We start from the raw sequence: 15,778 nt of genomic DNA, 5'->3' as shown, positions 1-15,778 counted from the left end.
GTTCTATGATTCTATGATTCTATGAAATTACTAGAAGAAATAATCGGGTCTTATGTACAACTTTATTCATGTAATTTTATGATATACAGGTCTTCTATCTTAAGATCTATGAATCTCAGGTGACATATTTAGGGAAGGTTAATCAAGATAACAAAAGAATTTTAGAAGACAGCAAAGGTACAAGACCTCCTAGCTTTTCAGAGCTTTATATTAGGTCATCTTCACCCCTTCAAGAATCCCCAGAAACATGGCCATTTATAAAATATTCAAATTATTTCATAGGGTTATGACATTATTGCTTATCACATATGAACAGAATGTAATGTTCATCTTAATGAAACTGTAAAAACATGCATCCTCTTCTTTAAAAGACGTTAAAAGAAAAAACATATTTCTAGGAAACTAGAAGAATTAAATCTGCTTCCATGTTTATATAATACTGCATAGGTATTAGCAAATTGACTTGAATTTTATTTTTATTTTTTACTCAAAAAACTATTATTGAAAAAAGTTTGAAATTTTACATATTCCTACAAACTGGAAATGAATACAGCAAGTGTACATTAGACTACAGAATTAAATATTTACATATTTAAAAGACCTTCTAAAAATACCATAGTATATGAATCAGTCCAAAGACCTACTCAGAGATAACAGTCAATTACATGGAAATGCGGCCATGAAAGAATTACGGTTTTTAACTTCAGTAATTTAAATGTTAAATATTTCAAAAAAAAAGGAATCCAAAAGAGGTTGATTTTAGGGTAGTGATGGCATAATTTTAAACAAGAATTTTGTTCCATTGGTTCTTTCCTTGATCCGCTATGCAAAGCCCTGGCAGCTTTAATTTTTAATTTTACGTGCAACCCACAGCACAGTACGGGCTTCTTCCTTGATCAGAAAGAACTGAACAGAAAATAACTAGAAGTGTTATGACCTGCAAAAGGAGAATATCCAAACCTTGCAGGTGAAAACAAACTATTTTTCTTTTTATATGCTGTGTTGAGAGAAAACACTTCTCTTTCATTTGAGATTCTCTCTGAGAATCTCTCTGAGGCAGCAAGATGATTTTCACCTAGCATTAAGGTAAAAATGATCATAAAAAGAGGTTTCTAAGTCAGGTGGCAAAGGAGGTGGGAACAGAAGGGCAGCAATAAGTAATAAATTATTACTTGAAATCAACATCATCCATCATGCTTTATATATGAGAATATCTCTATTGCAGTAATTTAGAAAAGTATATGGTAAAAAATATTTGAGTAAGTTTTGTAAAAAAGTTAGGTCCTGCGAAAAACTGTTTAACACTAATAATTTAAGACATCAGCCATAGTTCAGTGTGTACTCGATAACATCACTGGCTATGAAAGGTTACGTACATACCTGAGAGCCAGAAACCCCAGAAGACTGCATATAATACTGTTGGTTTTGTAGTTTCGCATACATGGAATACATTGGGTCTTCATTCATCAATTTGTTATACAAGGAAAGAGCCTCCATTGCTTTTACATTGAGCTCTGAAAGTTCCGAATGTTTCCTAAAAAAAATGTATTTTACAGTTTATTCTACAATTTACAGAACACACAATACAGGAAACTTTCACGAGGTGTGATAAGCAACATATCGTTAATGCCTAAGAAGTGGTGCCTAAGAAGTGCCAGAATGTCAAATGGTTCAACACTACACAATATTACATGACTAAGGAAAAAGCCCTTGGGACCCCCTCCCAGATGAGGGGCTACTAAGAAATACATCTATTTTCTTTTTTCTGGTATGTCTAAGAATTAATCTGAATTTGAGTCAAAACACATGACTATTTTTACCTGTCTATATCTTCCAACTTTTCATCTATGAGAGGTCCCATCTGGTGGCACATTGCTAGAATAGAAAGACATGAAAATACATCAGAATAAAAGAGATTTCCATACTATGAAGTCAGAAAGCAGCTTTAAAAAAATATCAGATAGAAATTTGTAGCTGCTAGTCAAACTGTTTATTTATCTCCTTTTTTTTTTTTTTATATCATTACTAAAATCTGTATACCAAAGAAGTTATAGTAACAGAGGTAATGTCACAAACAATTTTAGAATAAGATCCAGTCGAAGTTTTCAGTAGTGGTACAGTTCAAAAACTACATTTTAAAAAGAAAATAAAAATACAGCAAAACAAATACATTTAACATCCAGATAGCGTAAAGCTGAAACTATTTTGCATAAAAAAGTTCAGGTGAATCTCAAAGATGATCTCTACTACAAGGTAGAAAAAGTGCCACAGTAACCAAGATCATGTGCTCAGCTAACATTATTACAAGGCTATCTGTGAAACCAATGAAAGGGAAGACAGGTTGCAATGACTCAAAGATGTCAAGATGCTAATAAGAACATTGCTATCTCATTAGAATCCTAATTGGGGGTAAACTTTCTCAAACCATTAAAATGTGCACAAAACAACACAAAAAGTTACCAGAAGTAGAATGGAAAAGCATTAAAATAAATTTTAAAAGCATCCCCCGTCAACTTCAGTGCAAGAACACGAGTTTTATGTAACTGCCAAGCAAACCACAGTTCACTAACAGAAAGTCAGAGTTTGTCAAATGTGAAATAAACAGACTAGGAAGCTGAAAGGAGATACTAGAGTCTAATACTACTCCAGAATGCAAAATTTGTCCACTTATCCAAGTAATGAATTATTTACTAATCAAGAGACGTGTTTAATCCTAAGAACAACTCAACATTCAAACTGTCAGAAAAAAAAGTTTCTAGCATCAAAGACGACCTAAATGCATTATAAGCAGCTCTGGAACACTCTCTTCACTCTCAGTTTTCCCAAATTAAACACACAGAAGGTCCTGAAAGTCTCTGGGCCACGGTGGGTGAAAGGGTATCACTGATGTGTTCCCTGAAGGCAACTCCACGTGAAAGAGGAGTTGTATGAAAGGCACCCATCTGCTTCTTTGAACCTGGGATCAGTAATACCTCAGTGGAAATGCTGGGACAAGATGTAAAACCTGGTGTAAATTCCTCCTGTTTTTATGTATAACACAAAGTGTGGTAAAAGGCATGGCAAAGATTGCTTAGATGCCAGTACGGTAACACGAGGACTGCCACCAACCACAAACCCTGGGCTCCTGGAGGTGCAGGGATGAGCTCTCCAATTTAAAGACTTAGTGACTGGACATCTGGATGGCAGATGAAGCAAATGTTGACCAGCACCTGCCACCACTGGGAGGAACCCAAAATCCAACACATAGCTATAATAAAATTCCAGAACCTATGCCAAAAATAGTAGCTACTCAAGGTCTATTTGAGTGTAGAGCAAGAAGAGTCTTGAATATGGCATTGTAGAACTACACGCAGCCATACATTTGGCACGTGCTCTTGTAGGTGGCTGGGGGGGCAATCATCTGATTACACTACAGCTTTCAGGTTCTAGGAGGAGTCCCACGGTTTACTACTAAATTCAGCATCAATGATCTCACAATGTGTTTTGAAAGGAGAACCTAATGCAAGCCATACCTGGAGGTTGGCTGACAAGCATACCTTTAACTTCTTTGCCTCTGTCCTCAACCAAGTACAGGCAATCTGCTTCTTAGACAACAGCCTCTGCAGCTGTATTTGGTACTTGAAAGAATAAAACCATTCATGTTTCTTGTTAATCCCCTTTAGCTTTAGTGCAACTAGAATACGTGCAGACATGTCAGTGACGTGCAGTTCCTAAACCGGGATTCATTTACAGGTATGATGAACCAAATAGGTGTGGAAAGATAGCAGATATGCAAAAGCTTACAAGCCTGTGAACTTTTACCTAATTAACTTTCAGATAGATCTGGAATCTGCTGTTTTCTTTAAAAAGTCTGGTCAATTTAAGCCAGTGTTCTGTTTCATAACCAGTAAGTTTCTTCACTTCCTTCTCCAAAGTTCCCTTCCAAAAAATTGTGGTGCATCTATCAACACAGGCAGAATGATATATAATGCCTCTCTGAAGAGGCAGTCTGAACAATTTGAGTCTAAAGGACTCAATTTGAGTCTAAGGGACTAGTCTAATTTGTAGCACTCTAAAAGGTATTTGTTAATTTTAAAGTCTTACAGAAAAACACATGCCAGTGAAGAGCATGTGGACACCCACAGGTCTATTCTCAGTCTCAGCAGTATTTCTGCTTCCTTTCATGGAATCTTCCTTAAGCTCCTTTTGCAACTCATGCTGTGCTACTCTATGAAGGGAAAAAAAATATTAATAAGACTGAACTAAGTATTCCTGGTTCTTGGAAAGGAAAAGAATATGGAATATAGTTTTCCTGAAAGATGAGTTTTAAGTTAAAATTTTGCACTTTGGTCTCTTAGATGTGGGAAACATGAAGTGAGAAGAAATCAGGGACTTTTCTCTGGCATGCTTGTGGTGTGCCCATGAAGCTGATACACTTCAAAATAGTTTTCTTACCCTCAAGATGAAGCAGTTCTGGGAGGTCGGGCTGGTCATCAGATGGATCTGCACTTTGTAACATCTGCAACAGTTGGTCCATTTTATCCTAGAACACAAATCGTATAATCAAGGCCTATGTCAGGGCTAGAATTAATACTTTCAGGATAGTTAAATAAAGTAGCTATTTAGAACAGCCATTTGGATCTTTTGGGACTTGGCAACCACCTAGACTAAATTTAAGAAAACACAAATCATACAAGCTGCTTTACAGGAATGAAGATATTTGAAAAAGGAAACGCCAAGTGATAAATATCAGTAGTAAGTGGATTGTGCAGAGCACCCCTTTATTCCTAAAAGTCCTTCTAAACAGTATTTTCTGAGCTGTTCCTATTTTTCCAGTCTAGTTATTACCTGTGCAATACCACCACCTAGTGGGATTATTGGAAATATTTTGACAGAGTACATTGAGCGAGCACTTTAAAATAAATGGATACTTTAAAAAAAAAAAATTTGCTGAAAAAATTGTGCTGCATTTTGTAAGTGTATAAGGCCTATCAGTACATAAGCAATGACATTACTAATAGACATGAAAGGGTTTCTTTAAGATGATGTTTGGAGAGGTTGCATGGTTGACTTTGCAATAAGTCGCCATTGATTAACCAGTTTAAGTGCAACGCATTCACAAAAATACCAAAGAGTAGAAAATTAACAGGCATAAACTCTTTGAAAAGTATGTTCACTTTAAGGAGTGAACTATATTTCTTAACCAAACATTACAGATAGGCCATTAAAAATCAATTTTTAGCTGAGTGTTATCAAATAAACAGCCTTTAACAGACCAGAGTTATATAGGTTGTATCAAAGTAGAAACTAAACCCATGGTTTTCCTCCTTCACTCCGGTAAAGGCAGGAAGAAGCCAAATTAACTAGTTCCTTAAAAATTATACTATAGTAACTCCAAAAACAAAACAAGACACTAAAACATGAACTAATGTGGAATCATAGAAAACAAAAGCTGGAAGGCACCTCAAGCAAGCCTGAGATAAGCTATTTCAGCAGATTACCAACTACTATCTCTTGGGAGGAAGAGTTTTTGAGGCAGGAGTTACATAGGAAGGTAGGAAGGCAGTAACAGATTCTTCCTTTCAAAAAACAATGACAGAATCCCAGTTGAGAAAGATATGGAAGGTCATGTGAAAGAAACGGAAAAATTCTGAAGTGAACAATTCTAAGCCTCTTGGGAGGTAGAGGGGAGGAGTGGAGGGAGGAAGGCCAGGGAAAAAAGTTCCTGGGCTGAGAGTTCCTGGGAACCTCACAGAATCACTACACTGAGATTGTGTGAATCTTACTAAATATCACTTACAAAGAAACAAAAAGCTCACAGTTTTCAGAAAAGGAAAGAGATCTTTCAGACTGAGGGAAGACAATGGTGGTTATACTGGAAATAAATCTAAGACAGCATTCAGGATGGGTATCTCTGAGGTATGCTGAAGCACTTAAAGCAAAACTTGAAAGAAAATGCATCTCACTCTACACCAGGCTTCTAGCCTGCAACCCTGCAGTACAGCCCTACATGGAATGCAGTTTCCAAATTGAGTTTCAGAAATTCCTAAGAATTTCAAGACACACGAACAAATTAGAATACTGCATTTCTATTTTTTTTTAGTTAAATCAACTTTCCCTTCCCATTTTCTTTTGATTACATTCTCCTGGTATTTCAAATTGGTTTTGAAGTACAGGATGAAAGGATTAAACACCACATATCTAAATGTACCAGCAGTTGACAATTGGTACTTTTATTGTGCTTACTTCATCAATATAAACTGGTTCAGGCTCAGGTTCTATTGTCTCTACTTGAACTTCATCACTGAACTGCACTGTTTTCTTCTCAGCTTTCACTGTAAGATAAACAGGCAGAGTTTATTTTATTTTATAAAAACAAACAAAACAATGAGATAGATGTTATACAGCTAGCATGTTGTCTAATCTTTACATTTGAAACATCTGCTGTGAAAATTAGTACTCTGATGACATTCAAAGGCCAAAAAAATCTCCAAAGACTTAAATTTTTTTAAACGGTTCTGTAAATTGCTTTTGTATCAGTTCACACAAGGTCAAAAGAAACGTGTTTTAGTAAATAAATGTCTTTATTGTAGTCTCCCTGCATTTAACTTACTAATTAATAAGTTAGGACAAAACAGACTAAGATGGAGCGATTGGAAGCAACAGAGCTATGAGTCTGGTTTGAGAAAACTGGTAAAACCATTGAAGACAAACTGGAGCTTTCTTTTCTCCAGAGCAAAGTACACAATCTAAAGTTCACAAATTTTGCTATTCCTTCTCCATCGGCTAGTACCTGCAAAAGCATCTCACTCCTTCATAGCAGAGGCCACAACAAAAAACCTGCCACATAATACTCTTACTAGTTAGTCTTAAACAGATGACTCCTTCAGCACATAATTCTGCCGACAGCTTTCATTCACTCATTGAGATCACAAGAGATTAATTTTGCAAACCCATCAGATTTACAGAAATCAGTTCTAGACTCTTAAAACCTTGCCTAATATTTAATATTTAGAATAGGTTAGACTGAAATAGATAAAAGAAGAAAATGCGTGCAGGAAAAAAAACACCTCCTTCCATGATGCCCACATATATACCGACAGTATGTAGGTTTCTTGAATTGTTTGAATGGTGGTACAATCTGTCTTTGACTCCTATCTGCCCAGGAGCCTTCAGTTTTCCCTCAGTTAGATATGTACCACTGCAACAAGACAAAAATGCAATTTGGAAAAAAACCTGCTGTTGCCTACATTTATCTAGGTGTCAATGGAGTTGTTAAATGAGTCTCAAAGATGCTATGGACAAAGCCAGTGGCAGACAGCGTCATATTTTTCAGCAGATGTCACCTTGCATAGCCTTGGTCTGGCACAACGATATGAATGCTTGCGAGAGCACAACAAGGGCTCCTTGGTTTTACTTTGAGTATCACATTAGAATTCTGTCATAAGGGAAAGGAAATAGGGAAAGTAAATCGCTACAGCAATAGCCCTTGACACCTGGAAAGTCTTAGCATATACACATAAATGTAACATTACTTACGCATTTCTGGCTCAGCAGAAAGATCAGCTGTTACAAAATTAGATGGAAACAATCCTATACCTTGATGAGTTTCACCTTTCCACCAGTTTGGATCACTACAGATTGAAAAAAACCAGTTCTAAGTACATATGCAGAAACCTTTATATAAGAATCTTTACGCAATTACATTCGTACATAAAAAAAATCTAGGATGTAACTAAACAAAGTATTTTTATATGTAAATATATTTTATTGAAATTGCTTTCTAATGTATGCTTCTACATAGAACATATTATTATTCCCCACTGATTTTTATAGTCCAATATAATTCTAGTAGCCATTCTATATAAATTACCTGTCATCAAGGATAGTTATAAGCTCCCCAGCTTTAAAAGTTAATTCGTTGTCTTCAGCAGCCTCAAAATCATAGATTGCACGAACCTTTCGGCCCTCATGTTTGTGGTTTGTTAAAAGGCTTGAGGTGCTCGGGTACAAACTGGAAAGTGTTGTTTGCTGTTGCCTTTGTTCTTTTAGTGACAGTTCAATAGCTACAAAAGAAAAGTTATTCACATGAAAACTCCCTATAAAATTGGGTTGAATATGAGAATTTAACTCTGTGAAAATTTTTAGTATAATTCCACACTGTTGCATCATAATCAACTTCTCCCTTTCACTTAGAACTATGATAAAAAAAACCATAAATATGTTTTACAACTAGATAGTACAATTTTGCTAATAGATTATCAAGGCTTTCAACATGGACATGATGAATAAACAGCACTTAAACACAAACAGGGTAACTCAGTGAAGTCATCCATTTTTTTATTATTATATTACCGCTATTACCTTGAAAAGATTTAAACTATTTACCCTCTTACTAGCGTACATGTGATGCTGAACTTATCTAGACCTCTTGAAACATTAAAAAAGATACAGTTGTTCAGGTACACACTGTTTCTCTGTTAGATCAAGAGAGTCTTTAACCTGGATTCACAGAACCAGAGAATTGTACAGATTGGTTGAGGCTGGAAAACACCTCTAGAGGTCATCTTGTCTAATCCCTGGCTCAAGCGAGGTGACCTAGAGCCGGCTGCCCAGGACTATGTACAGATGACTTCTGGATATCCCCAAGGATGGTGACTCCACACCCTGCATGGGTAACTTGTGCCAGTGTTTAGTCACCCTCACAGTGAAAAAGTGCCTCCTTAATTCATAATGAAGAAAAACATTTTTGCTTAGACAAGCAATATTTTGTACATTCTTTTTCTCTTCCTATCATTGCTTGAATAATTTTACATTTCTTGGTCATTTTTAGCCAAACTTGACTAAACAGAAAAGTTTCATTCATATTAAACTCGTTCAAGTTTAGGGAGGAAAAAAAAAAGTGATTGTGTTTAAGAAGGGACAGAGAGGGACACAAAATAAGAGAATAAACATTAGAGAATTCATGCAGAATATGAACTTTTGAGACATAGATCCCTTTAAAAGTAGGCTTAGGTAGGTCTGTTGTTGAAGAAACCATTAGTAATATATACAGCTGGGCTGATGGCAATCTAATTAAATCAAAGCTAAACATAAAAAAATTCTATCAAAACTGCAAAGATCCACCAACTACTAGAACAAAAACTTCACTCATACAGCGAACAGGCACTATTACAACCTTAAGCCTAAAGCCATACCACATACACAGGCTAACATCTGATGCCTTGACATTGCTGAAGCAAAAAACAGTATCTAGACCATAAACATCAAACCACTCTAAGAATAACTCTTCACACATGTCTGGTACAAGATCATTAAATGACCTTTAAATATAGTTTAGTACAACAGTAAATCAAAAGACACGATCCTAGTTTTATTTACTGAGACTGCAGTGAGACATTTAAGAGTCAATTAAGCTTTGAGCCATCAAAGCCTTAAAGTATAATATAGGAGCAATACTCAAAGGAATAAAAGTTTAAAGTAATACACTCTAAATAATTTGCATGCAACTAATACTATAATCCATATTATCTCCTTCCATCAAAAGTTTAAATTGCAAATGCATGTGGTTCATCTGTCCCAGGAAGAACAGAACTTGTGTCAAACATTTCCATAGCAGAGCACGTCCTTGACATGAGATTTTACAGATTTTTTTTTTTACTGTGTTGTTTCAGTTTGGCAAGAGGAGAAGAAAAAAATAATAAAAATCAGGAATTTTTCATGTATTTTACCCACATAAGAGTTTTAATTTCTAGCCCTCCAGGAAATGTGAAAAAAGAAAGGAACAGAGATCATAACCACAATCCATATACTATTCATATAGAGGAAGGAAAAAAGTATTTGTTCCTGCTTCATTTGATATTTACTAATGTATCCATCAGGTCAGCAAGTAAATGCACGCACCTTTAGCTAAATCCTCCTCTTCCTTCTTGTTGGCTGCTGCACCAGGATCTTTGGCAACTAGAGCTGGACTTGCTTTTGCCTGTTCAGCAGCCTAGCCAAAAGTAAAAGATGTAAAAATGAATTCAACAAAATATTGACAATGCATTAAGTTCACCAATTTTATTCGTATTCATCTGCAACATAAAAATCTTCAGTAAATCTGAGCATTTCACCCCCCAAAGAAATGTTTTAAGGTAAGAAAGATTTCATTTTGCTTGTCAAACACATTACAGAACTCAAGACCACAAAGAATTCATGATACCCTTCAAAAACAACCACAGAAGTTAATATACCTGCGAACCAATAGCTGGGAAAGTAACTCCTTGCTCCTTCAGATTTTTTATCATAGCAGATATTAAACTAAGCTGTGGGTCATTCTTGAATTCATCAGTCCACTCTACCATGAGGGCTTTCAGCTTTTCACAAACTTTTGGATGACCCTGCAAGAATAGTAGAATCCAGTTAAATAATGTAGGCATCTGTTCTTAATCCCTTAATTCCAGGATATTTCATGTTACTATCAATATATAAACTACATAGGCACTTTATTTTGAAGTCAAGTGTATTACTAAGGGGTACTTTTATTAGAAAAGGAGAATGGTGTACCAGTGTTGTGTTTATATTGGTAAAATATGCATTAGGCCCAAAAGAAACTAAATCAAGGTTATATAAAAGCCCTGCATTATTTCCATTTCACCACATCTGTATTTAGTGTTTCCTTGCTGTTATTTAACGTGAACCCTCACCTCTCCCAAACAGAATACGTAAGTAACTGTAGTGTCAAGTGGCATTCAGGAAGTTCTTTCTCACAGGTACAGTCTTCCCAGTAATCCCGTATCCTTCCCCGCATCACCAAATTTTCAGTCTTCTGAAAGTAGATTCCATTTCACTTTCAGATTATCCCAATTCTCTGTCTGGTTTCATTTTTCTATGAATTGTATGAATCAATGCAATATATTACCTTATTCAAAACGTTGCTTACTTCACTAGCAAAATCTCTTGAACAGACTTCTAAATGAAAGATTTTACCACAGTTTGATACACATGCTCCTAGAAGCTAAAGAAAGAAAGATTAAAACTCAGAGAAGATTTTGTTTGCAGTATAACTTTTCAGGAGGGAAAAGCACTACATTAAAAAGAACTTACTGTTAATGCCTGCATAGCAACATGTGGATCTTTATGGTTCACTCTCTTCATAATAGAACGGAGACAGTCCTTAGGCCTAAGAGACACAAGTCAGATTTAAAAAACGTTATCATGCCATAGAATATACTCCTTCCATGACACAACAGACAGTAAGCTCTTCCCAACATTGTTGACAAACTATTTAGTAGCTTAGAACCGCAACAGGGTAGGTTTAGACAATACATTAAGAAAAAAATTTTCACAGAAAGAGTAGTCAGACGTTGGAACAGGCTGCTCAGGGAGGTGGTTGAGCCACCATCCCCGGAAGTGTTTAAAGGTCATTTAGATGTGGTGTTGGGGGATATGGTTTAGGGGTGAGCTTTGTAGAGTAGGGTTAATGGTTGGACTCGATGCTCCCAAGGGTCTTTTTCAACCAGAATGATTCTATGATTCCATAAGTGCGACATTAAAAATATTAAAAACCACACTACCATTAACAGTTGTAGCCATTTCTATCCGTAGGATTGCTAGCTTTCTTAGTTATCAAAATCTCCCAGTAAGTTAGCAGTGATACAGCATTACTGCACTACTTTTGTAGTGATACAGCATTACTGCGAACATTCCAGAAATGCCTAAAGTCCCTTACGATCAGGGAGCTGTAATTCTCTGGGGTCCATGCATCTACTCCTCTGTATTTCAGAGCAGTAAAAACATTTGCTTACATACTGATTTCCAACACCCTGTTTAAATTATCAACACTAAGTTCCTCAGTGTCTTTTAAACTACAGAATAAAATTTTTTAAGAAGATACGCAAAGAACCAAAAAGTGCTAAAAAAACTAAATTGTTAGACATTCTACATCAACGTTTCAAAATAATTTAATAAAGAATTCCAGCCTTACCTATGTTGTGGTAGGTAGAAATAATGTGAAAAGGAAATTTAAGAAAGAATTTGAATGAAAGTTTCAGACAGTTTAGCGTGTTAAAACCTGTATAACTTTCTGTTATTTTGTTCCATTTCTAAAGGTGATGAATGGCTGAGCGAGGCTGAGGTAGCAATTATCATGGGTGTACACGCATTATCTACTGAATAGCCCTGAAAAGATAACCCTGAAAGAGGATAAGTAGGAAAAGAGGAAAAGAGAAGGTAAATTTAAACTGAAAGATTTTATGCATTTCTGAAGTATTTATAGTAACTTTCTTTTTGGAAGCAAAATTATTTTTCTATTGAAACGATATCCAAGAACTAACATGAAACTTAAATTGCACCACTGCTTAGCTATACTATATTTGGCAATGCCTACATTTTACAGAAAAGTCCACCTCATATTTAGTTGTACTAATTATAGAAAATACTGTCACACAGCAAGACTACCTGTCAGTTGGTATATACCTTCATATAACCAACTACTACCAATAAAAGGCAGTGCTTGCCTTATGGCCTTCTTCTGTCCAAGACTTCTCACATGTTCACTTTAACTGAGACAGAATACATGCCATAATTTTCAGAAACAACTGCTTTTTTTAACCATTAATTCATGAGTAGGGCTACCAATGTGAGATGAGTGCAAGCACAAAAAAAGCCTACGTCCATTAATTTTTAAGCCAGTTTTTATAAAGGTAGGGTAAAGGATCTAACATTTAGCCGTTAAGGAACTGGTCCAATAGGCTAAGATTTTTTTTTTTATTAAAGAATCTGAAGTCTTACTACGAAGTAATAAGGTAACAAGAAAGCCTCAAAGCCAAATAATCTTCCACATTTATCAAGTACAATTTTGAGAAGAAAAAAGAAAAAAAAAACCTCAGTACAACAAAAAAGCCATAAATAAATGAATAAATGAATGAATAAATAAATAAATCTATTTTTATTTGGTCATATATTTAAAAGAAACTTCCAATATTTGTGTGTTAACCTTTAAAAAGGCTTAAACATATTTTGTTTGTTGTTGTTTTTTTAATAAAAATCCTTTGATTACATCTACACTAAAAAAAACAGTCAAGGCTTACCAACGTTTAGTCACACAGACTAAGAATCTCTGTTCTAGACCAAACTGTAAACCTTATTTTTATTTAAAATTAATTCATCATACAATTTAGTTTATTAATTATGAGGAGCACTATGCAGAAATCAGAGGTAAGGCATGCATCCCACAAGAACAGAAATCTATCCATTTATTAGGCATCTCTCCAGACCATGCTATACAAATATTGGGCCACGGTTCTGCTCCAATGGTTCTAGAAGCAAAATTTCAGAATCAGCACAGCGAGTGGGAATAACAAATCATTAAGAGGAAAATAGGCCAAAATACAATAGAAGCTATGGTTATATACTAAGATATCCAGAAAACATTCATAATAACTTTCAGTCTTACTTTTAAAGAGTAAAAAATACTGTATTTGATTATATTTTATCTAACAAAACTAAAAGTAACAGCAATTGGAATCTAAAATACTGCTCTGCACAAAACATTATACATATTTTCTGGAATTTATTGTTCATCCATAGTCTTAGGTAACTGACTGTGGGGCTCAGGAAGAGAGAGGTGATTGAATTTTCCTCCTTGCTCCTTTAGAAACAAGCTAGTTGAAGAGCCTTCTGGTCAGCCTGTTACTCATACACTGCAATGACTATGCAAAATGCTACCGAGATTGGATAAGTCGAGGGGGGAAAAAAATTCAAATTAAAACAATTTTTTTAAAGGTGGTTTGGAAGACTAACAAGTAAAAAATTTTCTCTCTTGTATGAACAGGTACAAAAACAATCAAAGACGAATCAGCTAACCAGAATACTGACTCACTGAGGTAGTGATTAATCCATAAGGAATCAGGACTACGTTAAACAAGCAGCCATATAGATAAAACACTTCTCAAAGACAATTTTTCAATACACACCCCCACCCACAATAGCGAGTGCTACAATGACTATTTCTATTTTCTCAACCATTGGTGCATTCTCCCAGTCCCTGACATAATTTTTTTCAGCCATCATTCTAATTAAGTTAACTTTTCTGGAGAAAAAAATGAAGTTGTAATAGTTTCAAATACAAATACAGACAGGTCTCATGGAGTTAATACAAAAATTACAACCATCTCAAAGTCAAATGCAAACAGAATTAGACTCAGGAACCGACTAGCACTGAACAGACTCGGGAAGCTTCATGCTAAAATATACCATATGTGGCCTTTAATTTTCCTTTTTTCTTGCTTAATTAAAAAAACTTGTTGATTGTCTCATAGTAAGGCAAATTTTAGAACATCGTAAGACCATGATATGCAAAACTCACAGAAAGTTATCAAGTTAATTCTACACGATATATGGCAATGCTTTGTAAATGCCATTGTAGAAAAGGCATATTAGTAAAAACACTGCTCTTCCAGTGTTTTATATGAAAATTCTGGCATCAACTTTAATCAGTTAGATTCTGAAATTCAAAAAAGAAAGAAAGAAAATAGTCAGAGACAGATTCAGTGGAGAATTCTAAGTTTAATTGGATTAAAGGAAGAAAGAGAAAAATTTTAGCTACTGGAGATTCTTGGTAACCAAGCTTTCTACATAAACAATAACAGTAGCAACTCTGTTACTTAACTGTAACTAATCTATCTTAAGAGAAAATATAGTATCTTTGTAGCATAACAGGTTTCCAACAATTACTCTGGAGGCAAACAAGTTGTTGGCTACCTAAACGAGACAATCGGTCACGTAATGCCATGGGACAAAAACTGCCACTTAACGAAGAATAGTCCCTCTAGTCTACTGTGGCTTCAGGCGTAAGATGATCTACAACTAAAATGCTGCAGGCATGCAACGGAACTTACAGACTGGTACAAAGAAAACCCATAAAACAAAGATTTTATAATCTAAACTTCTGCCAAGAACAGTAACAGACAGCTTGTACTGGACCAGAATTGGTTAAAAGACTGAAGCAGATCCCATTTAAGAAGACTAGCATCCTTGCCTCAGAAACTTAAAACTGCAGGATAATTTCAGAGTAGCATATCTGATTCAAACTTCATCATGGGGAACTTTGTCTTTTTGTACCTTACTATGGCATAACATAATCCATCAAAACAAAGAAAACACACTATGAGCAAGTTTTAACAGAATCTGAATTTAAGCAACAAGTCCGTTTGCGGGGTACTACAAGCAGGGTAAGTATTAAAAATTTTCAAGCCACAGCCAGGATAAAACCACTGTTTTAGTAAAGCAACAACAAAAAAACAACTCTAATCATAACAGAAATTCCAACTGTCGCAGAGAAATTTAGCTGCACTTTACCAGAAGACCTCCCAGGCAGCTGTCCCTTGCAGCTACAAGAATTTAAGCACTGTTCAGGCTAAATTGCTGCAAGACCGAATTTTGCCTGTGGAAATGCTTTCAGTGATTAAATAGAATACTGAAGGCTTCAATAACATAGTCATTGTTACAGGCTCAACAAGGAGTGGCTCAACAAGGAGTAGAAATGCAGTTTTATACATATAGACTAATGTGAAACGTTATTAACAGCTTGCTAGCTGTTACCTTACCTACAGTTACACACAACAGCACAGAAGTCTCAATATGCCATGCTATTTATAAGTACTCCTCTACAGACCATCTCTAATCCCAAGGAATAAGCTTATTTGCAAACCTGTCCTTTGGAATAAAAGTCCCAGGTGGGAATTTGCTGTTTGGCCTCCCACACTGTTTCCTGCAGTCTTACAAGGCAGTCCAAGCCATTCTCAGAGAAGCTTTT

The 15,778-nt window shown here is 35.5% G+C and overlaps 1 protein-coding gene across 1 annotated transcript in view; it reads right to left on the bottom strand.

Annotated features, from left to right (window-relative positions):
- Positions 1–1,380: 1,380 nt before the first annotated feature.
- The window catches only part of STAM (signal transducing adaptor molecule (SH3 domain and ITAM motif) 1), a gene marked incomplete at its 3' end in the record, with an annotated part of 16,100 nt that continues 1,702 nt past the window's right edge, over positions 1,381–15,778 (bottom strand). The window contains exons 2-11 of the mRNA XM_009875796.1: positions 11,068–11,143; positions 10,883–10,978; positions 10,215–10,361; positions 9,883–9,961; positions 7,853–8,045; positions 7,519–7,613; positions 6,226–6,314; positions 4,435–4,522; positions 1,821–1,875; positions 1,381–1,534 (exon numbers count right to left, since the gene is read on the bottom strand). Coding sequence (XP_009874098.1) covers positions 1,381–1,534; positions 1,821–1,875; positions 4,435–4,522; positions 6,226–6,314; positions 7,519–7,613; positions 7,853–8,045; positions 9,883–9,961; positions 10,215–10,361; positions 10,883–10,978; positions 11,068–11,143 — 1,072 coding nt within the window. The remainder of the gene's footprint in view (positions 1,535–1,820; positions 1,876–4,434; positions 4,523–6,225; positions 6,315–7,518; positions 7,614–7,852; positions 8,046–9,882; positions 9,962–10,214; positions 10,362–10,882; positions 10,979–11,067; positions 11,144–15,778) is intronic.

Source organism: Apaloderma vittatum, unplaced genomic scaffold, assembly GCF_000703405.1.
Source record: "Apaloderma vittatum isolate BGI_N311 unplaced genomic scaffold, ASM70340v1 scaffold45118, whole genome shotgun sequence".
Taxonomy (NCBI): domain Eukaryota; kingdom Metazoa; phylum Chordata; class Aves; order Trogoniformes; family Trogonidae; genus Apaloderma; species Apaloderma vittatum.
The sequence above is the reverse complement of the archived record's forward strand: the minus strand, read 5'-3'. Positions and strand labels throughout refer to the sequence as shown.